Source organism: Armigeres subalbatus, chromosome 3 (assembly GCF_024139115.2).
Source record: "Armigeres subalbatus isolate Guangzhou_Male chromosome 3, GZ_Asu_2, whole genome shotgun sequence".
NCBI lineage: Eukaryota > Metazoa > Arthropoda > Insecta > Diptera > Culicidae > Armigeres > Armigeres subalbatus.
In genome coordinates, this window is record NC_085141.1 from 262,073,671 (window position 1) to 262,096,392 (window position 22,722).

General features: G+C 40.3%; 1 protein-coding gene and 1 pseudogene across 1 annotated transcript; both read left to right on the plus strand.

The window, feature by feature from the left end:
- The window catches only part of LOC134222437 (uncharacterized), a 68,624-nt pseudogene extending 57,442 nt beyond the window's left edge, over positions 1-11,182 (plus strand).
- A 470-nt stretch (positions 11,183-11,652) lies between these two features.
- Positions 11,653-12,607, plus strand: LOC134222438 (uncharacterized). The gene is made up of 3 exons (XM_062701584.1): positions 11,653-11,845; positions 11,917-12,281; positions 12,494-12,607. The coding sequence occupies exons 1-3, from the start codon at positions 11,842-11,844 to the stop codon at positions 12,605-12,607; spliced, it is 483 nt and encodes a 160-aa protein (XP_062557568.1). The 5' UTR covers positions 11,653-11,841.
- The last annotated feature ends 10,115 nt before the right edge of the window (positions 12,608-22,722 follow it).

The following is a 22,722-nucleotide window of genomic DNA, read 5'->3' on the forward strand; positions in this document are numbered from 1 at the left end:
AAATAAGCTCAATTTTTCAGAGGAGACCAGAACATGGTAAGAATCGGATGAGCACTGTGGAGCAAAATCAATTTTTGAACCACCCTAATGCTCATCTCACAAGAAGGTAAAAATATTTTGATCATATCATCCTTGAAAATGTGATAAAATCGTCAGTTTTCAAAAATCCTTAAATCTTGAATGTCGGAATTCATGTTTTCGAACTCAAACAATCATTTTGTAAACTCTATGCATCTATATATCTATAAATCATAAATCTATAAATCTCTACGAATTTGTTAATTTACATTTAAATTCAAAAGTGTAAAAAACTTAAGTAAATTGATCAGGTCACTTCCTTGCTAAAAAATACAGTGAGTTTAACCATTGCTCAGCGGTAATGTTTTAGCCAAATGTTAAATTCAATAAATTCGCTCCGTGTGTGTGTGTATAACGATCGACATATGTTGGGTAGTTTAATTATAACATGTATCGAATCTTTTGGACGCGAGTTGGCGCCACATGTGGGGTCGCCAGAATTTCGTGAGAGTGAATCATTGTTATATATTATGATCTCGAGAAAATAGAATAATGGCTTCCTGTGGTTGCTTCTCAGGTAATCGCAACGGTCACTAAACACAACAGTGCAATGAAATCTCACCCAATGTATGCACCACTATGCACTTTCCATGATAAACACTCTCCATGACTCAGTGACTGGTTGCCTCTCACATACAATCGAACACTGCTGTCATTTCGCGAAAAGCACGTGGTTTGTTTTGAGCGGTACTGCCTATCTTTAACACGGCGGCTATCTTGACGTTTACCTTCGCAGTCGAGCCTGCGAGTGTAAGACCCCGTAGCATTCTAGAAAAGATTAGCGACAATAGTATATTTGATAAAAGTGTTTGCCAAATGAGCAAACAGCAAACTGGTGTGCGAAACAGAGAGCGAGTAGGTACAATGCTAGAAGAATGTAAACTTCCACAGCAACCTCGATGCTCTCCAACCGCTTCAGGTGCGCTAATTTCGATATGGTGCACCGGCATGGTCCGCCGGACACAGTTCAACGAGCTATATCAAATTTATTATACATTTCAAAAATATGCCTACACACTTCTGCTACAACATTTGATTTTCCGTTTGCATTCGAAACATAATCGATTGTTTGCAAAAAACATCAACATCCCTATTTTTTATGATGATACTTGAAGTGTGTAAAACGATCGTCATATTTTGGGTAGTTCGATTTACTGTGTATCGATCCTTTTGGACGCGAGTTGGGCCACATTGGTGTCGCCAAAATTTCGAGAGTGAATCATATTGTTAATATAGTATATTTGAGTGCATCAAACCAACAGCTTAGAGGTAGGAAGATGAAAATAAATGTGTTTTATATTTTTGTTTGAAATAATTTAAGTCTTGTGAATTAAAACATTACTTAAACAATATCTGGAATAATATTCCAAACATTCAAGAATGTGTTCCATCCATTTTTGTGTACATACGATGTGAGAAATTGTAAATAAATTGATTTTTTATTTGGTTTATCGACGGTTGGGATTAATATACGGGCTGTTATTAATATGGGAACAGATACCCTACTTAATTACCTTTTCTGTTTTATGGCTTTGGATATACAAAGTAAGCATATGACGACTGGCAATTCAAGCATCCGAAGATATTCAATTTGCAAAAGAGCTGACGCGGACGGACGCCTATCTAGAGTAGTAGGTGGTTCGAATCCAAGACATTGGACTCTTTTCGCAAATTTTATATCAATTTGTTCATTTCGAAACATGTGCTGTTCATGTACAAAACAATATATTTATAAATAAAATGATTTTCATATGGCGAGTTGTGAATAATATGCAAATAATTGTTTTTTGTTGGTAGAATAATTTTAAATATTAAGTCGAATGGTTCTCATTGACTGTCAGTTTTTCTAGTCAAAAGTACTGAATTGAACTTTTAAAAAAATCTGGAAGCCGAAATTGTATGATTTATTTTAGGGAAATTCGTCACACGCTCTTACTTGATGTCATGTTCTGATGTTAAACGGCATACCCTGTACCAAAGTGATCGTTCAATCACAGAGAAACAGACGTCTCACTTAGAACAAATTGCAATCAAAATCATCGTCACGAAAACATTGACCCAATGCTAAAATCCCGGTGAGTGCCAAGCGGCAACCAGATGGCGGTAGTGCAAACGGCAAACACAAGCAAAATCGATGAAAGCGCCATCGGTGGCGAATGACCCATCAAAAAGTTAAAAACCGTTAAAAAGGTGTACGATGGAACATATGTTGAGTGAGACGTCTGTTTCTCTGTGGTTCAATATTACCACTTTTGCCAGAGTATGTAGCTCAGTCGACCGTAGAGTATGCCTTAAACTCAATGATAATGAATCAATATTCGGGCAACGCCTAACAATATACTCTTTGTCATCAACAGTGTTTGTTACTGACAAACGCACCTAGCGATAAACCTTTATCTGAACCTGAACACAATATGACAAGAATCATTTGCCTTGCATGCTCTTAATTTCGAGAAAACGATGCTAATTTGTAATTATTGTTCGATTCTCGAATATTTCCATAAAGCAGAAACTATGATAGCATAAAACCGAAATTTGCTCTTGAAATAATGCCAAATAGCGAGTTGAAAAGTAAGCGACAAGATTGTCTTCTTTTTTGTTCCTGACAAAATTTTCCGGATCTTTGTCATTATTATCTCCGACAAAAACAAAGCTTTGTCGTTGGTTCGCTTTTGTCGCTTGTTTCGCACGTGCATTCCAGAAAAATTTATTCCCTGATAATGATAGAAAATAGGAGAGAGTATTAATCTAGCAGAATCGTTTCAAGCCACTAGTTAATAACTGTGGTAGTACCGAATGAACACTAAACTGCGACTAGGCAATGTCCCAGCGAGGGTAATGTCATAATGAAGAAGAAGAAGAAGATACATATATAGCAAATTCAGTGACTGAAAATAAAACCTCTTCTTTTTTCTGTACCCTTGCGAATTTATTATCCGTATTTGGCTTTCATAAAATTTATCTCTGAAACTGTGCGAAATAAAATCGTGATACCCAGGCCCCAAAACCTAAGCTTGATAAGCGAATTTAACTCCCAAGATAGATGGTATTGTCTCGATATCTGAGCCAGCGACCGTGCATCGCCAGAACGAACCCGTAACCACTAGTTGCCGTTCAATTAACTGAGATTAAATCTTGTACAATTTAATTGGTTTTCGGTCTCTTTCTCCGGGTTTGGTTTGACTTATTTGTCGAGTGTGAGCCCTTGTCGGAGCGGCAGTTAATCAACCATGGCCAAACGCACACCGAGTTCAGCGATATGTTGTAGTTGTTATTGCAATCAAGATCTATGTTTATTTATGTACCTACCGCATCGCATCGCTCCGTTTCGGATGAGAATTTAGATTCTGTCTCGCCTCGCTTGGGATCACCTGAGCGACACCACCGAGTCATGACGGCCAGTCAGTATCGAAGTCACTGATCGACGCGTTCAGTTTATTGATACAGATATGTATATTTTACAATTTACATACAATACACAACACCATCGGTGGAGTCTTCACCTGTGGAATCGTTGGAGAATGGGCAATTGTACTTTCTGATGCTTTGTTTCGTGAATTAGGTCGTCGTAGTTCCGGAGATTCTGGTGGGCACTGTTGGGGAAAATTGAAATCGAATTTTGCGGGTTTGTCATCGTAATGAGATGGATAAGCGAATCGTAAGATGGTTACTAATGTGTCTTCTGCTCTTTATCTCCTATAGGTTCTTCTGTAAGCGAGCAGGTACCTAATTAAATCAATGGGATGCACTGCACCAGCTCGTGGTGGTCAATCTGTGGTATGCATACTTACCTACTGACGCAAAAGTCACGCTTTTACGGTAAAACCCATGTTTCAAGCATGTTAGCTTGTACATACTTGACTGGAAATGAGCTTCGCGATTCAGGAAGCGTTACCGTACTTTATGTTCGCTGTGCTGTCATGTGGTGGCAAAATTGGGACACATCTTGGGACACATGTTATCGGAATAGGTCGCACGTCTTATTATCAATGTCCTACAAAACATTATCTTTGATCATGTTAGCATCTCTCCTATCTGTAGATTGGCAGTTTATAGTGATTCGCGGTCCATCGAATGTGATTCTCCAAACATTAATCTTCTCGCGGTTTTCTACATAACATTCTGTATTAAATTCTTCAATATCTGAATGAGTATCATAGTTCTTCATCGTAAGTTGTGCCGTCTAACTGCAAATCACTGTTTTGGATGTTTCTGCATACATTTTTGCATATAAACTTCTAACGAGTTTAGCACCGCCCAAACGTTGACCGATTTGGCTGAAATTTTGTCCAGAGCATCAGAGCATCAAAAAGAACCGAATAAGAGGGCGGCCCATCAAAAAAATTGGAAAAAGTTTTTCCCATACTAATTTGAGCCACCCTAATGGCCAATCAAATTTACCATATTTGAATCGCCATGTCTATATGCAATTTTTCTTGTGGCTAAAAGAGCCCTCTCTATAGTGTCAACATTAGCGCCGAACATTTCATCGGTTTTCCTTCGCTTACTTCTATCACTAAGTTCATCAAATGGCCAGTTGACGTTGAAGGTGTTTCTGCGATGTACTCTGCAAGCTCCAAATTACCGTCGAGCCGATCCTTATTGTACTTCTCGAAGCGCTCTTGTTTGCGGTGAGCCTTTTGCCACGCATTGTAAAAATGTTGTGCTACGTATTGCAACTTTTTAAGAAGTCTTTCTTTTTTGGCAAGATCAATATTATATCTTGTTTTGATGTATTCAAATGCTTTTGTTGCATTGACTATTTGAGATTTTTTTGGATCAAAAAGTAACACGATACTCCTATGTTCCATATTATCACAAACAATTATTTTCAGATTTTATTCCATTAAATAACTACACAATGTACCCGTTGTTAGCGTTAAAGCCGAAAACAAACTCATGATTTGAAAATGTTTCTCCCGTTCTTTTTAATGCAAGTAGGTAGATAATATTTATTAGGAAAATAAATATACCTGAGTATAGTTGGTACAAATTGTAAAATGGCACATGAACAGAGAATTATAAACAAGGTTATCGTGAAACCATTGAAAACTTTTTAGTCCAGTTGGATAGATCAAGTTTCTATATGGAATGATAATTTTCAGTTTGTTTTTACCCATTTTCACAAAAATAATAATAAAGTGGGTAACATTTTTAAGACTAAATTTGACATTTAACAGTTCCACATTTAAAGCAGTATTTGATTTGTACGATTTTTTTTTGTGCTCGATAATTGTTATTAACAAAAAAAAATCCATTTTTTTTCGACATCGTGCCAAAATGACGCTCATCCGCAGCTATGCGCAGCTGGATTCTCGTTCCGCAGATAGTATAGACCACAAACTAAACTGTGGTGGTGGTCTCTTTAGACTTCTCGGTCCTGCTTGTTAGATATAGTCCAACTTAGGCAAAAAACACATTTTTTTTTCAATAATTACCTATTTTTGACTATTTTTTATCAACCGTGTAAGCTCAACAGCATACCCATTTTAAAGCTTAGACAATTATCTTTCCAACGGTGTATTAATTTCCAAAATTGGACCGTTATTCGCTGAGAAATTTGCATTTGTTTGAGATGCATTTTTTTTACAATTTTCACAATTTTCCTAAGTTTGATGTCTGTGGCACAATGAGTTTTCATCACAGAGGGCTGAAATTTTGGGAATCTAGGTTTGAATTATCCTTCTTTCAAATGGTATACAAGACACGTCATTCAAAGCAAGTCAATTTTTCGATTTTTGGCCACCACTTTCCCCATAGTGCGATGGCGCGATCGGTCGAAATATTGTGTTCGGCTTTCCGCGGCCGGTAATAAAAATCATTTCAGTGCGAGATTTCTCTTGTTTCGGACAGCAGAACGATGGCGCGATCGGCCAAAATATTGTGTTCTGCTTTGCGCGGCCGGTAATAAAAATCAGTTCAGTGCGAGATTTCTCTTGTTTCGGACAGCAGAACGATGGCGCGATCGGTCGAAATATTGTGTTCTGCATTGCGCGCCCGGTAGGCCGGTAGTAAGATTGTACTACTTTTCGCGCCCGATTCATGGCTAGGTAAAATCACTGTGTATAAAGAATGGCACGGTCGTATCGCTTATCAGAGTGAATCCAGATCCAACGATGCCTACCAATTAACTGATAATCCTTCCTGTGGTTTTTGTGGAGACGCAGAGGTAAACACGGTCTTCAAATAGCAAAAACCACCTACTAATATTCCTTTCTTCTTCCTAACTGACTACAAGGACGTGGCCGGCGCCATTATTGATCATTTGAATTTTAGAGTCACTGAAACTTGCACACTCAGAATGCTTGAACAATCCCAGTCTATCATGCAGTTGATTCTTTGAGCAATTTCACTGATTCTGGTCAATCACGGAGTAGCAACCATAGATATGTGTAGTCAGTCAAAGCTAAGCTAAGAGAATTGTCAAAACGAATCTCTGGAGGAAATTCCGAAAGATTTTTTCAAGGAAAGAAAAATTCAAGAAAAGCGGAGTTTCATTTCAAATTTTGAAGGAATTTCCGAAAGAATTCCTTTTGGAATTTCTAAAGGTATTTTCAGAATCATTTAGGGAGAATTCTTGAAAAAAATAAAATTTGAGGCATTTTGTAATGAATCACTGGAGGAATTTTCGAAAAATTTACGATGGAATTCTAATACTTCCTGGAGATATTTTCTGCGAAAAAAAATCTAATGGATTTTTTGGACGAATTTTTGGATAAATTCATTAAATATCACCTGGATGAGTACTTTAGGAATTTTCTGAAGAAATTTCCGAAGCAACTCCTGAAAAAAATTCCCAGGTATAAAAATAACCGAAGAAGTATAATGATGGATCGACTGCAATCCCGATACTTTTGTTTTTTTTTGGCATGAAGTCTTAATTCCTGATTCAAAACAGGGATTTTGTTTTACTACTGTCCGGATTTTTGAAATAATTCTTGGAAAAATTCCAGATGATCCTGAAGAAGTTCTTGCAGGAGTCACGTGCCCCAACAGGTCAACTACGCAAGTGATTATGAAAATTGGCTGAATACAGTTTTTTTTCTCAGAACAGTTTTGGTGAATGTAAGTTTCATAATCACTGGCGTAGTCTGTGGCACGATGAAACACGTGACCCACCAGAAACTCCTGCATGATTTTCTTCAGGAACATATGGAATTTCTTCAAGAATTATTTCAAAAAATCTGGACAGTAGTGAAACAAAATCCCTGTTTTGAATCTGGAATTAAGACTTCATGCCAGAAAAATGTTTTATTTGATGGATCACGTTCCTCATCGTACCTGGCGAAAAAGTTTTTTTTAAATTTGTGTTCGATTTTTGTCGGGCAGGCCTTTTCTATGTCATGTAGTACTGAGAGTTTGATTGTTTTCTTTGAACCATCGTACCAAATACAGAAAATCGTTCACCTTCATCTGAATTTTCAATGGAAAAGCCAAATTATCAACTTCATATTGTGTTACAGTAAGTAAAAACTCCATCGTGATAAAACCTTTCTGTCTGTGCCCAAAACAACGCACGATATCTCCAACGAAATCAAGGTGGTCCAGCGTTTTTGTTCCCACTGAATAACCCGAAAGCAAACCTGGTCGATCCCACCATCTAGATGAGCAAAGAACAAGCTCCCAAATGTTTGTTGCACGGGAAAATGTTTGCACACGTTCCACCATATCGATAGAATTGTGTTCATAATGCAATGTTACCAGCTTAATGCCCCGCTTGTCCCACATTACCCAGAGAAGCATCGTCTCAAATTATGATCAGGCTTCGCGTACCACACTGAAGAAGTTGTTCCTAAATCTGCGCGAAATCCACGATCCGGACCAAGATCAGCTTCATTATATCGGCTTAATCGTCGCTGATTACGACCCATGTCCACATATTTGCGCTCGAACATGCCCCACCGTCGCATCGGTCGGGCCATGCCTACGGTAACGCGAAAGCATTTATATCGGAGCTGCTGGCTATCGTTCCTGTAGGGACGGCCAGGGCAAAGTGAGCGAAGAGGCATATTGCATAAAAATTGACGATGAAAATCGATCGATAATGATAATATACCTACCCGTTCCGCATCTTCCAGCCACTATGCGGGACATTTAGTGTGGCTTTTGTTTGTTTTAACAGTGTGGTTTTTTTTAGTGCTGGCACGTTTTACCACAAGATTAAGATATATTCGCCATGTGTTTCATTCTCTGGGTGGTGAACAGTGGTCGGAGATTGGACTGAACCTTTATGTTCGAATAGGCATTTTTGCATCTTTTTGGAATACCAATCAAACGATGCCTTATAAAAAGGCCAGTTTGCCAAGTTGATATTTCTTACCCTCATCGTATGTGCTATGGTCATCTATCAAACGAGCTGCAAGACTTTCCAAAATTACGAAAATTTTCCATAAACTAAGAAGAAATTGACAATTTATAAAAAAGAAAAAACAAAATTTGCATTGTAAAAACTAAATTATTCATTGTCAAGTTCATTTTGTATTCAAATATATTCGAATAAAAAAGTTTCGGGATTTTCTATAAAAAATACCAAACTAAAAGCAATTGGTGAAAGTTATAAAAAGAATGCTTTTCCATTTGTGCATAGTTTTTTTCCTTTTTTATTCAAATAACACAATACTAAATTATCGTAATGAAAAACATGTATGGCTTGACCAGTGTTTTGTCGAAGAATTAAGGAATTGAATCGATACAATTAAAAGTTAAATCCTTTTATTAGGACAATTATAAGTGTATGCACTATTTTTTAGTTTCATCTGGTCTTTGCTCAAAATCCCGCCACTGTTGGCTACGCTGCAATCGAAGATATCACGGATGGTATAAGGACCACGAGAGCGCAAGCAAACATAAGTTCACGAACTTATAAATTTCAAGAACGAGAATAAATTGCTCCGAGATCTTCCTCATTCTTGTTGCTGATAAGTGTGTACAATGGCCGTGGATGATGAAGAAAGCTCAAGCTTATGATTCAGTCTGCAAGTTGAATCGATACGAAACGTGAGCCATCCTTGCTGCCCTACGTACCGGTGTGCTCGATGGAGCAGCACGATCGTGGAATTTATTGGAAATCTGATTAGGGGAGCAATTTAGACATAATACAACTCAAACGAACAAATAACGCCACGGCTAATTATTATAATGACAATAGTTGGTGATTTCTTAGAAACGAGGAAAAGATTGATCATGAACTGAACAATTCCTTATTGCCTTTCTTAGGATCTGTACTCAAATTTACCTTATAAGTGAGAGATCAATAATTGTTGGATATTATGTAATACATAAACTGAAAATTCAAACATAAATAATACATGACTGCAAGCTTATTATGGGAATGATAGGTTTACCACTAGGTGAATAAATCACAAATCAGACTGCCAACGAAGACAGAGCACATCTCAAAATGACAGTTGTAAAAGTAATTAACACATAGCGAGAGCTGGATCATAACATCAAGCAGTCAGTAACTGCTCTTGCGTGGGGTCAAAGTTGAACAGTAATTAGGATTTAATTTTAGCGGTTGCGTCAACGCATCCTATACAAAAAAGTAATTTTCTTTCTCATCGAAGTTTTGACATGGTCTCACCATGCTTTTTTTTCACAAACTAGCAATATAAAGATATTTATAGGCATGCTACAAACCCATCATCACTGGTCGGCCTCAGGGTGGAATGCAACCAAAACAGACGAGTCATCAATGTGAGGTCCAGATGTGTTTTGTCAATTGGCGTTTTTACCGTGATCGACTCCCGTGTCGCTGAGTGCTGATGAAATTCTCAGATTTCAGTTTTGCCGCTTTGGAGCAGCTGAAGTGCTTCATTTGTTTGAACAAATAGATATAATAAGCGAATGTCGGCTAAAATTACCAAGCAAATATTTTTAACGAATGGGATTTGCTTGGGGGCTTCACTAATTATTAATTTCGAAACTCGTTATACAGTAAAGAATATGTTCTGCTGCAAGATTGATATTCATGATACAATAGGGTCGCTTTTTGCGCGGATGAATTTTGTTGAATCCTCGGTCTACACACCAAAAAGCTATGAATATTACAGGTGACGTAATTGAAAAATAAAAACTATGCAAAAGCCCATGTTATATATAAATTCGTATATTTTTTTCAATTCCAGATGATTTAAAATTCATGTCATAAAACCTAAACTAAGCACCCGGTTCGACGAAACTAACGCAGTCGATGTACTATACTTATTCAATGCAAATCGAGTAACATTTTATACTTCGTTCACCTTCATTCAAGAAACGATGATAGCTGAGAAGTAAAATGTTAGGCTCTCACTCGACGGGCTTATGATCGATTCCCGTGCCGATTCTTATTTTATTCAAAGAAGCTAGTGATGTAAAGTTAAAGTAGGGGAACGGTTGATGCGTTATTTTCAAATAAATCAACTTTAGAGAAAACATTTCAACCATTTTATGTACGCATACATTAAAGGAAGGGGTGAATATTGAAATGCATTAAAAACAACCGAGTCTACAATTAAATTTCCTTTGGAATTTTCGAATATATTCATCTAATCCTTGTGTACGCTCAATTTTGAGAGTGACTGTACACCAGGGGATGGACAAAATAAGTAGGATAGGTAAATTTTAGGTAAACATAGTAGTGTTATAACTATGTCAGTCATCATCCGGTTTTGACAATTCAGACTTGCCTGAACTAGAAAATTTATACAGTGTCACGGTGAGTCAATGGAACCTATAAGGTGAATATTAGGATAAGTTGTGGTTAAAAATTGAATAATACTGTAGGGATTGAGAGGGGTATGAGCAGTGGCGTAGCTACGGGGGTGGTTTTGGGTATAAAACCCCCCCAGAGACAAAATTTTTGGAAGAAATTTTTTTTTCAAAATTTTTTTTTTCGGAAAACCCCCCCAGACCAACTTTCTGGCTTCGCCACTAGGTATGAGTAAATATATTGACTGAATAAGAGGGCATATAGTCATGAGTACTTGATGCGAGAGGTGACAGTTGAACGAAGTGAGCATTCAGTTTTGTGATGTATTTCGCGGGAAGCAGTAGTGTTTCGGAGCTGTTGTGGATCGAGCAGCAGCTGGAGACGGCTGATTCGGATGCAGCCGTCTCCTAAGGACACAACAATGGCCAATTCGGTACGTTATGATCAGTGGCACTCCCGAAATTATACGCTCGGTCGCAAGTGGAGAAACAAATCGGAATCGCGAGTGCTTGTTTTGTTTGAAAAAAAAGTACACGGAAACGCAATAATAATAAAGTTTCGTTTGTGATATTTATGACACTGGGAAAAAAAATTGTTTGCAAAAGTAGAATGTGTGACACCATTAAAATTATTTTTCTTAAAAAGGTAAATTTCTCATTCGAGACAACCAGAAATTTTATTTGAATATATATTATTTGTGTATTGCATGGAAGATATTTACGTGTGCGCTGTTAAACTATAATGGCGGTAAGCTCCAACGAGGATAATACGCGAATCTCGTATTATCCTCGATTTCGGTAAGCTTCAAGCCGTATTATCCTCAAATTTAATCTCGGATTTTCTTTTAATACTCCGATTTCGGAGTATTAAGTTAATCCGAGATTTTCTGTTAGTACGCAGCCAAATCTTAACTTGCTCTCACTAACACATATGTATGTAGAGCAAACGTCACTTTTCGTGTTTGTTTTCAATCTGGGTCGTCTTTTTGCGCAATCAACCTACAAGTTTTCAAAGATTTCGCAAAAATCCGCTTGCATATAGGAGAAAGTGAAATAAAAAAGTGGCAAAGAATGCGTAAGTAGGTATTAAAAATAGGAAACGTCGAAATTATTTATAATTTTGTTTTTTCATATCTCTCGTTACAGTTTGTTTGCCTTTCGCAATGACATTGAGGCCAAAAGCACTTGAACGCATTTGCCGGCAGCTTTGGACCGAGACCAGGCAAATAAACTGTTGTATGTGGTTCGTGGCCGGGGCAAAGAACAACGGTTTTCCAAAGCCCCCTGCCCTCGCCGTACAGAGTAGTAGATTGTTGGACAAACCGTATGCCATTTTAGTTAGTGTGTTTGCGTTCAGTGGTGCCACCAGCTTCAGATCGGCCCACTTGCCCAGTTCGATGTGTAGGACGGAATCGCCACACCCGCCCCAACTACTCCACTCGTCGGCGCCCCGCTGCATGTGGACATCTTCTGGGATGTCCGAGGCAAAGAAGAAATGCTCCGCATGGTGGGTAACAATCATTTTGGTTTTTACGTCCGCGATAGATTCTCGAAATTTTTGGATTAGTAACGGTAACTAGATTGTGGCCACGCCAAGGGCCACGCTACCCGTGCACCCGATCAGAACGTTATTGTTATTGTTTTTGCTTCAATAGTTCAAAATTCACTTGTTTCACTTCACCAAATCATTCACTTGTCATTTATTCTTGGCATCATCCTCCAGACCGGCAAATCCCAGCTTGGAGAACTCCTCCTTGGCCATCAAATTGTTCTCCATACGGCACCTTCCTGTCAGAAGGCGGAGTTATCGTCGTCGGACCGCAAGCAACGCATGTAGTGTGATGCTGCTTTTTGTATTGGCGTTCGTGGTCCAGTAAAAATTGCTTTTCTCCGGAGCGGTTGGAATGAGTTTTTCCTGCCCAAAGTCATTGACGTCATCGCGAGCTTCAGTGGTTAGCACTCATGGGGTCTTAATTAACAAATTAATGAATGTAGAAAACTTAAATCCGAATATTATAATATTGCGCTAATGCGCTAAATTTATACACAAAATCTAATAAAATACAACAAAAACCCATTTCAATGTGTTTATGAAACAGTTTTTGAATAATAGAATAAAAAATGAAAACTGTATGTTTAATACTATGAATTCTATGAAATCACAGATGAAAGTCTGGGGAAATTCTATTGATTTTTTTATAAATACGGATTGTAGTGAATCCGTGTGAAATTTATGGGGAATCCTTAGTAGAATTAGAAAGAATCCTTGAGGGAATTCCGGATAACTCAAGTGAGTTATTTTTGGATAATAGCTGGAAATTTTGGAAAATTCTTTCGGGCATTCTATGGAATTCCTTTGGGATTTCTATGGAATTCAGATGGAAATGCGTGGGAATTCATAAAAATCCGAATTCTAGTAAAACCGTTGGAATTTTTTTTTTTTAATTTGTGTTAATATTCTTGGGTATCTATGAGAGGATTCCGTATAATGTATATGCAATTAAGGGGGAAAATCTTGAGCTACTTATAAGAAATTATTGAGTATTCCAAAGAATTCGGAGGAATTTGATCAGGATGAGTGATTTCTGGGGAATTCCCTCTAGAATTCATTGGGAAATTCTATCAGAAATTTCACAAGTTTTTTTTCGTCAACAGGAAGTCAACCAAGAATTCTACCGAGAACTCCTTTAAAAAATCCACCAGAAGTTCGTTCAGGATTTCGACCAGTAGCCTTACTACGGATTCCACCAGGAACTCCTCCTTGATTTCCAAACCTCCAAAAGGAATTCCTGGAGGAACTCCAGTAGAAATTCCTGGAGGTACTCAAGGAGGACTTCCTTGCGAAACGAAAGCAGGATTGTGAAGCTACAGCTCCTTGAGGAATTCCTGGAGGAGCTGAAAGAGAAATTCTTGGATAATCTCCTAGAGACCTAGATAAACCTCCGGAAGAATTCCTTGAAGAACACAAGGAGGAATCCCTGGAGATACTTAGGGATGAGTTCCTGGAAGAACTTTTAGAAAAGAGCTTTTCCTATTATTCCTTCAGGGATTCAACCTGAAGTGTATCCAAAATTATCTCCTAGACTAACACCAGCACGGTGCCCCGGTAGACCGTTATTATAAAATAAAAATGTCCATCAAAACCAAGTACAGGGCTCGATTCCTGTGGTAATTCTGCACCTCTGGACCAACTTTTAAGAAAATCCCTAGGAGGAATCTCGAGAAATCTTGATTTAAAGTTTTAATTGAGAAATTTCAAAGGAATCTATATTTTAATTCAATAATATCCCCAAAATACCTTCAAAGCCGTCCAAAAAGTGGTCCAAGTTGTTTTTAACCAGTTTGCATTTGTTGCCTTTATTACAATTATAAATTTTTACACCCTCACCAAACTGACTTAGGTATGTTTTTTGTATGGCTTGAAGCTGTCTATCTTCAAGAATGCTCTGTTCAAAACCATTCATGAATTCACGTGCAGGCTGCAGATTCTTTGTTGAATGCCATTCAGATTAAAGTTTGTATTTTTTTTATTGTATTCACAAATGTATTAGAGCATCAGAAGTAAAGATTGGAGTATGGAAAAAAATGTTTAAAAAACCAACAGCTTAAATATTTGTTTAAAGTAGTGTAGTTGTTTAGCATTATATAACAGGTTAGATCTTCGGCAGATGCTGTAACAATTGAATTGACGGAGATTTATCATATTCTGAGATTTCCCCGCAAAATGATCATCGGACTGGTAATGACTCCAAAGATGGCGGTAAGGAAAAGCTACGAGTGAGCTCGGCATATAGAATGAGATCTCGAGAACCAAGGAAAACATCAGGAAAAATGCACAAGAGAAAAAAATACAAGCTTTGTGCATATTCTTTTGGGTTTTCGGTTACGACGAAGAAATATTCAATTTTTGAACTTTTAAAAACACTTTAAAAAAGAAACAAAATGAACCTTTGCTTATCTCCGTCACTACACATCTAGTTCGGAATTGTTAATACGATTTTAAAGTTGCTCGAGAAGCGCCATGTTGAGTAAATTTATGGATGAACCAAGTACAGATGAGGTATCAACAAATTGCATAGAGTTCACTAGAATCCCGATCTTTCGGATAACGGCAATACTCTGCTTAAACATTAACAATTTTCTAATTAATATTTAATTCTGCAGTCGAAACACGAGCATGGTTTTGAGGAAGCAATTGATGGCTTTGCTAGCAGCTGGAAAAAGCCGCAGCTTCCATTCACGACAAAGTACCATATCTTGAATTATCATGTTTCTGAGTTCTGTAGAGGTACCGGAATAGGTTTTGGCTTACATAACAAACATGCTTTTCTAGTCCGTTGATTAGAACTTTGACGAGATTTGGCAGCAAAGATCGATTAATAAGTGCTGTGATCGAGTATAACAGCTTCTAACTACTATTATTCTACACGAGCTGTTGTCTTACTTCTCTCCATTATGATCATAAACACTAAATTGAAATTATTTTTACCTTTCATTCTATTAAACATTGAAAGCAACACATATACTAAACCCGAGCAAGTTAGCCATACAAAAACATACTTAAGTCAGTTTGGTAAGATAAGTCAGTTGTAAATATTTATAGTTCTAATAACGGCAAGGCGTGCTTAGGGCCATCTTTGGCGTTGTGCAAGAAAATGGTGTGTGGCGGCGAAGGTTGAAACAAGAGCTCGCCCAGCTCTACGGCGAACCCAGAAGGTAGCTAAAGCTGGAAGGGTACGATGGGCAGGGCATATTTCAAGAATGCCGCACAGCAACCCTGCAAAGCTGGTGGTTACTTCCGACTGGCAGGTTCAAGAAGAATTGAAAGACATCTATCTAGGTGGATTAATCATGGTTTTTGGTGATATTTTTGGATTCTTATATGGATTCTTTTGAAATTTCTTAACTAAAAACTTCAAATCAAGATATCTCCAGATTCTTCCTAGGGATTTTTTTAAAAATTGGTCCAGAGGTGCAGAATTACCACAGGAATCGAGCCCTGTACTTGGTTTTAATGGACATTTTTATTTTATAATAACGGTCTACCGGGGCACCGTGACCAGGAATGTCTATTGGAGCTCCCTCAGTTCTTCCAGAAATTCTCCAAGAAGTTCATCCAGAAGTTCAAACAAGATTTTGTCCATAAGTTCCTCCTACCATTCCTCCAGGAATTTCTCTTAGCGTTCCGCTAGGAATTCCTCCTGGAGTTAAGGCCGGCGAACAATGTATCCGGTCCGAATTGTGGATGAGTTTGCGGTTTGTGCTAAATTTGATCCGGAAATATTTAGGATACCTGAAGGAGTTTGAAAAGTTAGTAATTAAATCATAATTAATAATTAATTGATAATTAATTATGAATTATTCAGAGATTCACAGGAATATTTGATTTTGTTTGTTACTTAAAATTCTCGATAATTTCTGGAAATTCATTATAAATTTTATTAAAGGGAAATTACTTGGGGTTCCTTAGGCGGTTTTGTGTAGATATCAGTATATTATTTGGGATATTGCTGGGCAGTTTATTCCTCCTCCTGGAATTTCTTTGGAAGTTCCTCCGGGAATTCCTTTGGAAGTTCCTCCGGAAATTCCTTTGGAATTTCCTCCGGGAATTCTTTAGGAAGTTCCTCCGGGAATTCTTTCGGAAGTTCCTCCGAGAATTCCTTCGGAAGTTGCTCCGGGAATTCCTTCAGAAGTTCCTGCGGGAATTCCTTCTGAAGTTCGTCCGGGTGTTCTTTCGCCATTTCCTCCGGGAAATCTTTCTGAAGTTCCTACAGGAAGTCCTTCGGAAGCTCCTCCGGGAATTCCTTCAGAAATTCTTCGGGGAATTCCTTCGGAAGTTTCTGCGGGAATTCCTACGGAAGTTCCTGCGGAAATTCCTTCGGAAGTTCCTGCGGGAATTCCTTCGGAAGTTCCTGCGGGAATTCCTTCGGAAGTTCCTGTGGGAATTCCTTCGGAAGCTCCTGTGGGAATTCCTTCGGAAGTTCCTGTGAGAATTCCTTCGGAAATTCCTGCGGGAATTCCTTCGGAAGCTCCTGCGGGAATTCCTTCGGAAGTTCCTGCGGGAATTCCTTCGGAAGTTCCTGCGGGAATTCCTTCGGAAGTTCCTGCGGGAATTCCTTCGGAAGTTCCTGCGGGAATTCCTTCGGAAGTTCCTGCGGGAATTCCTTCTGAAGTTCTTGCGGGAATTTCTTCGGAAGTTCCTCCGGGAATTCCTTCGGAAGTTCCTCCGGAAATTCCTTCGGAAGTTCCGCCGTGAATTCCTGCGAACGTTCCTCCAGGAATTCCTTCGGAAGTTCCTCCGGGAATTCCTTCGGGAGTTCCTCCGGGAATTCCTTCGGGAGTTCCTCCGGGAATTCCTTCAGGAGTTCCTTCGGAAGTTCCTCCGGGAATTCCTTCGGAAGTTCCTCCGGGAATTTCGTCGGAAGTTCCTCCGGGAATTCCTTCGGAAGTTCCTCCGGGAATTTCTTCGGAAGTTCCACCGGGAATTCCTTCGGAAGTTCCTCCGGGAATTGCTTCGGAAGTTCCTCCGGGAATTGTTTCGGAAGTTCCTCCGGGAATTCCTTCGGAAGTTGCTCCGGGAATTCCTTCGGAAGTTTCTCCGAGAATTCCTTCGGAAATTCCTCCGGGTGTTTTTTCGGAACTTCCTCCGAAAAATCCTTTGGAAGTTCTTCCAGGAAGTCCTTCGGAAGTTCCTACAGGAAGTCCTTCGGAAGTTCCTCCAAGAATTCCTTCAGAAATTCCTTCGGAAGTTCCTCCGGGAATTCCTTCGGAAGTTCCTCCGGGAATTCCTTCGGAAGTTCCTCCGGGAATTCCTTTGGAAGTTCCTCCGGGAATTCCTTCGAAACTTCCTCCGTGAATTCCTTCGGATATTCCTCTTGGAATTCTTTCGGAAGTTTCTCCGGGAATTCCATCGGAAGTTACTCCAGGAGGAATTTCTGGATGAACTTCCGGAGGAATTCCTGGAGGAACTTCCTGAGGAATTCCTGGAGGAACTTCCTGAGGAATTCCTGGAGGAACTTCCTGAGGAATTCCTGGAGGAACTTCCTGAGGAGTTCCTGGAGGAACTTCCTGAGGATTTCCTGGAGGAACTTCCTGAGGAATTCCTGGAGGAACTTCCTGAGGAATTCCTGGAGGAACTTTCGGAGGAATTTCTGGAAGAACTTCCGGAGGAATTCCTGGATGAACTCCCGGAAGAATTCCTGAAGGAACTTCCGCAGGAATTCCTGGAGGAACTTCCGGAGGAATTCCTGGAGGAACTTCCGGAGGAATTTCTGGAGGAACTTCCGGAGGAATTCCTGGAGGAAATTCCGAAGAAATTCTCGGAGGAACTTCCAAAGAAATTCCTGGAGGAACTTCCGAAGGAATTCTCGTAAGAACTTCCGAAGGAATTCCCGGAGGAACTTCTAAAGAAATTATCGAAGGAACTTCCGAAGGGTTTCCCGGAGGAACTTCCGAATGATTTCACGGAAGAACTTCCGACGGTATCCAATATTTTCGTCGGAAGTTCCTCCAGGAATCTTTTCGTAAGTTCCTCCAGGAATTCTTCTGAAAGTTCATCCAATTCTTTCGGAACTCCAGGAATTCCTCCGGAAGTTCCTCCAATTCTTTCGGAAGTTCCTCCAGGAAGTTCCTCCTCCGTAAGTTCCTCCCGAAATTCCTTCGGAAGTTCCACCAGGAATTCCTTCGGAAATTCTACCAGGAATTCCAACGGAAGTTTTTTCGGAAATTCTTTTGAAAGTTCCTTCGGAATTTCCTCCAGGAAGTTCGGAAGTTCCTCTAGGAAGTCCTTCGGAAGTTTCTCCAGGAAGTCCTTCCGAAGTTCCTTCGGCAATTTCTTAGGAAGTTCCTCCGGGAATTCCTTTGGAAGTTCCTCCTGGAATTCCTTTGGAAGTTCCTCCGGAAATTCCTTTGCGAGTTCCTCCGGAAATTCCTTTGGAATTTTCTCCAGGAATTCTTTAGGAAGTTCCTCCGGGAATTCCTTCGGAAGTTGCTCCGAGAATTCCTTCAGAAATTCTTCCGGGAATTCCTTCGGAAGTTCCTCCGGGAATTCCTTCGGAAGTTCCTGCGGGAATTCCTTCAGAAGTTCCTGCGGGAATTCCTTCAGAAGTTCCTCCGGGAATTCCTTCGGAAGTTCCTCCGGGAAATCTTTCTAAAGTTCCACAAGAAAGTACTTCGGAAGTTTCACCGAGAATTCCTTCGGAAGTTCCTGCGGGAATTCCTTCGGAAGTTCCTGCGGGAATTCCTTCGGAAGTTCCTCCGGGAATTCCTTCGGAAGTTCCTGCGGGAATTCCTTCAGAAGTTCATGCGGGAATTCCTTCAGAAGTTCCTGCGGGAATTCCTTCGGAAGTTCCTCCGGGAATTCCTTCGGAAGTTCCTCCAGGAATTCCTTCGGAAGTTCCTCCGGGTGTTCTTTCGGAAGTTCCTCCGGGTGTTCTTTCGGAAGTTCCTCCGGGATATCTTTCGGAAGTTCCTCCAGGAAGTCCTTCGGAAGTTCCTCCGAGAATTCATTCAGAAATTCCTCCGGGAATTCATTCAGAAATTCCTCCGGGAATTCTTCCGAAAGTTCCTCCGGGAATTCCATCGGAACTTCCTCCGTGAATTCCTTCGGAATTTCCTCTTGTAATTCTATCGGAAGTTCCTCCAGGAATCCATTCGGAAGTTCCTTCGGGAATTCCTTCGGAAGTTCCTTCGAGAATCCCTCCGGAAGTTCCTTTGGAAGTTCCTTCGAGAACTCCTCCGGAAAATCCTTCGAGAATTCCTTCGGAAGTTCCTTCGGGAATTCCTTCGGAAGTTCCTCCAAGAATTCCTTCGGAAGTTCCTCCGAGAATTCCTTCGGAAGTTCCCCCGAGAATTCCTTCGGAAATTCCTCCGAGAATTCCTTCGAAAGTTCCTCCGGGAATTCCTTCGGAAGTTCCTTCAGGAATTCCTCCAGAAGTTCCTCCAGGAATTCCTCTGGAAGTTCATCCAGGAATTCCTCCGGAAGTTCCTCCAGGAATTCCTCCGGAAGTTCCTCCAGGAATTCCTCCGGAAGTTCCTCCAGGAATTCCTGCAGAAGTTCCTCCAGGAATTCCTGCAGAAGTTCCTCCAGGAATTCCTCCGGAAGTTCCTCCAGGAATTCCTCCGGAAGTTCCTCCAGGAATTCCTCCGGAAGTTCCTCCAGGAATTCCTCCGGAAGTTCCTCCAGGAATTCCTCCGGAAGTTCCTCCAGGAATTTCTCAGGAAGTTTCTCCAGGATTTTCTCCGGAAGTTACTCCAGGAATTTCTCCGGAAGTTCCTCCAGGAATTCCTCCGGAAGTTCCTCCAGGAATTCCTCCGGAAGTTCCTCCAGGAATTCCTCCGGAAGTTCCTCCAGGAATTCCTCCGGAAGTTCCTCCAGGAATTCCTCCGGAAGTTCCTCCAGGAATTCCTCCGGAAGTTCCTCCAGGAATTCCTCCGGAAGTTCCTCCAGGAATTCCTCCGGAAGTTCCTCCAGGAATTCCTCCGGAAGTTCCTCCAGGAATTCCTCCGGAAGTTCCTCCAGGAATTCTTCCGAAAGTTCCTCCAGGAATTCCTCCGGAAGTTCCTCCAGGAATTTCTCCGAAAGTTCCTCCAGGAATTCCTCCGGAAGTTCCTCCAGGAATACCTCCGGAAGTTCCTTCAGGAATTCCTCCGGAATTTCCTTCAGGAATTCCTCCGGAAGTTCCTTCAGGAATTCCTCCGGAAGTTCCTTCAGGAATTCCTCCGGAAGTTCCTCCAGGAATTTCTCCGGAAGTTCCTCCAGGAATTCCTCCGGAAGTTCCTCCAGGAATTCCTCCGGAAGTTCCTCCAGGAATTCCTCCGGAAGTTCCTCCAGGAATTCCTCCGGAAGTTCCTCCAGGAATTCCTCCGGAAGTTCCTCCAGCAATTCCACCGGAAGTTCCTCCAGGAATTCCTCCGGAAGTTCCTCCAGGAATTCCTCCGGAAGTTCCCTCAGGAATTCCTCCGGAAGTTCCTCCAGGAATTCCTCCGGAAGTTCCTCCAGGAATTCCTCCGGAAGTTCCTCCAGTAATTTTCTCCGGAAGTTTCTCCAGGTATTCATCCGGGAATTCCTCCAGGAATTCCTCCGGAAGTTCTTCCAGGAATTGCTCCGGAAATTCCTCCAAGAGTTTCTCCTGAAGTTCCTCCAGGAGTTTTTCCGCAAGTTCCTCCGAGTACTTCTCCGGAAGTTCTTCCAAGTTTTCCTCCAGGAAGTTCCTCCACAAATTCTTCTGGAAGTTTCTCCAGGAATTTCTAGGTAAGTTCCACTAGGAATTCTTCCGAAAGGTTATTTTTTCAAGATTTTCTGGAGGAATTTTTGAATTCAATATCGAAGAGATTCGTGAAAGATTTTTTGGAATTTTCGAAGGAACTTCTTGGGAAGGTTCAGAAGGAACTCCTGAAGGGATTTCTGGAAGAATCTTTGGAGAAGCTCCTTTAGGACTTCTTACGGAAGTGCCCCAGGAATTCCCCCTCCGGGAAATCATTTAAGAATTGCTCCGGCAGTTCCTTTAGGAGTTTTTCTGGAAGTTCCTTCACCACTTTCCCTGGAAATTCCTCCAGCAATTCCTTCGGCAGGTCCTTCAACAATTCCTCCTAAAGTTCCTTTAGGAATTCATCACGAAATTTCTCCGGAAGTTCCACCAGAAATTCTTCTGGAAGTTCTTTCAGAAATTCCTCTGGCAGCTCCTCCAGGAATTCTCCCGTAGTTCCTCCGAGTATTCCTCTAAGTATTCCTTCATAAAGTTCCTCTAGGATTCCTCCGGAAATATTCTTCTTCCCCTGGGAATTTCGCCGGAAGTTTTTCCAGGCATTACTTCGAGAATTCTTCCTCCTTACAAATTTCCTTGGGAATTCCTTCTTGAGTATCTTCGTGATTTCCTGCAAAAATTTCTTCGAGGAATCTTCTAAGAATTTCTCCATGCATTTCTCTAGGAGTTTATCCATGTATTCTTCCAAAAACCCCTCCACGTGCTCCTTGAGGAATCCTGGGTGAATTCGTGGAGAAAATCCCGGAGAAATTTTGGACGACTTTTTAGAAGAAGAAATCTCGTAGAAATAACTGGAGAGAATTCCGAAAAAAAAATCCTGGATCTCCTATTTTTGTCTTGAAGGAATTTCTGAATATATTTCTTCAAAACATTCTGGACGATTAGTTGGAGAAAATCCCAAAGGAATTCGTGGAGTTCTCGAAAATACTTTTGAAAGAATGGCTGAAGAATATTTCATGGAGGATTTCCTGGAGCAATTGCTCTAGAAATTCATGGAGGAATTTCAGATAGAGTTCCTGAATGAAATCTCGAAGAAATTCGTGGAATAATTCCTGGATTTTTTGGAGAAATTCCGAAAAAAAACTCCTGAAGAAGTTTTCAGAAGAATCTCTGGAGAAAGTTATGGAGAAATTCCTAGAGGATTTTTGTAAAGAATTTCTGGATGAAAATCTCGAAGGAATTCTTGGAGGAATTCCTTGATGAATCTCCGAACTCTAATTACTGTAAGAATTCACAAAGAAATACCAGGACGAATCCCCGAAAAATTTTCCCTGAAGAAATCTCGGAGGAATTACTGTTGGAAGTCCCAAGGAATTGCCCGAAGGAATTCCTAGAAAGTTCCCTGAAGAGCTTCTGGAAAAATTCCTTAAGTTATATCTGGTAGGAAAACCTGGAGGAAATCTCAAAGAAATTCACGGTGGAGTTCTCGAAAGAAATTTTGAAGGAATGTCTTAAGGATATCTCAAAGGAATTCATGTAGGAATTCTCGGAGGAATTCCTGCAAGTTTTTTTGGAGGAATTTCTGAATTAAATATCGAAGAGATTCGTGAAAGATTTGCTAGAGTTTTCGGAGGAACTTCTCAAGAAAATTTCGAAGAAACTCGTGGAGCGGTTTCTGGAAGAATCCCTGGAGAAACTCCTGTAGGAAACCCTGGAGAAATTCATGAAGGAATCCCTAAAAGATTTC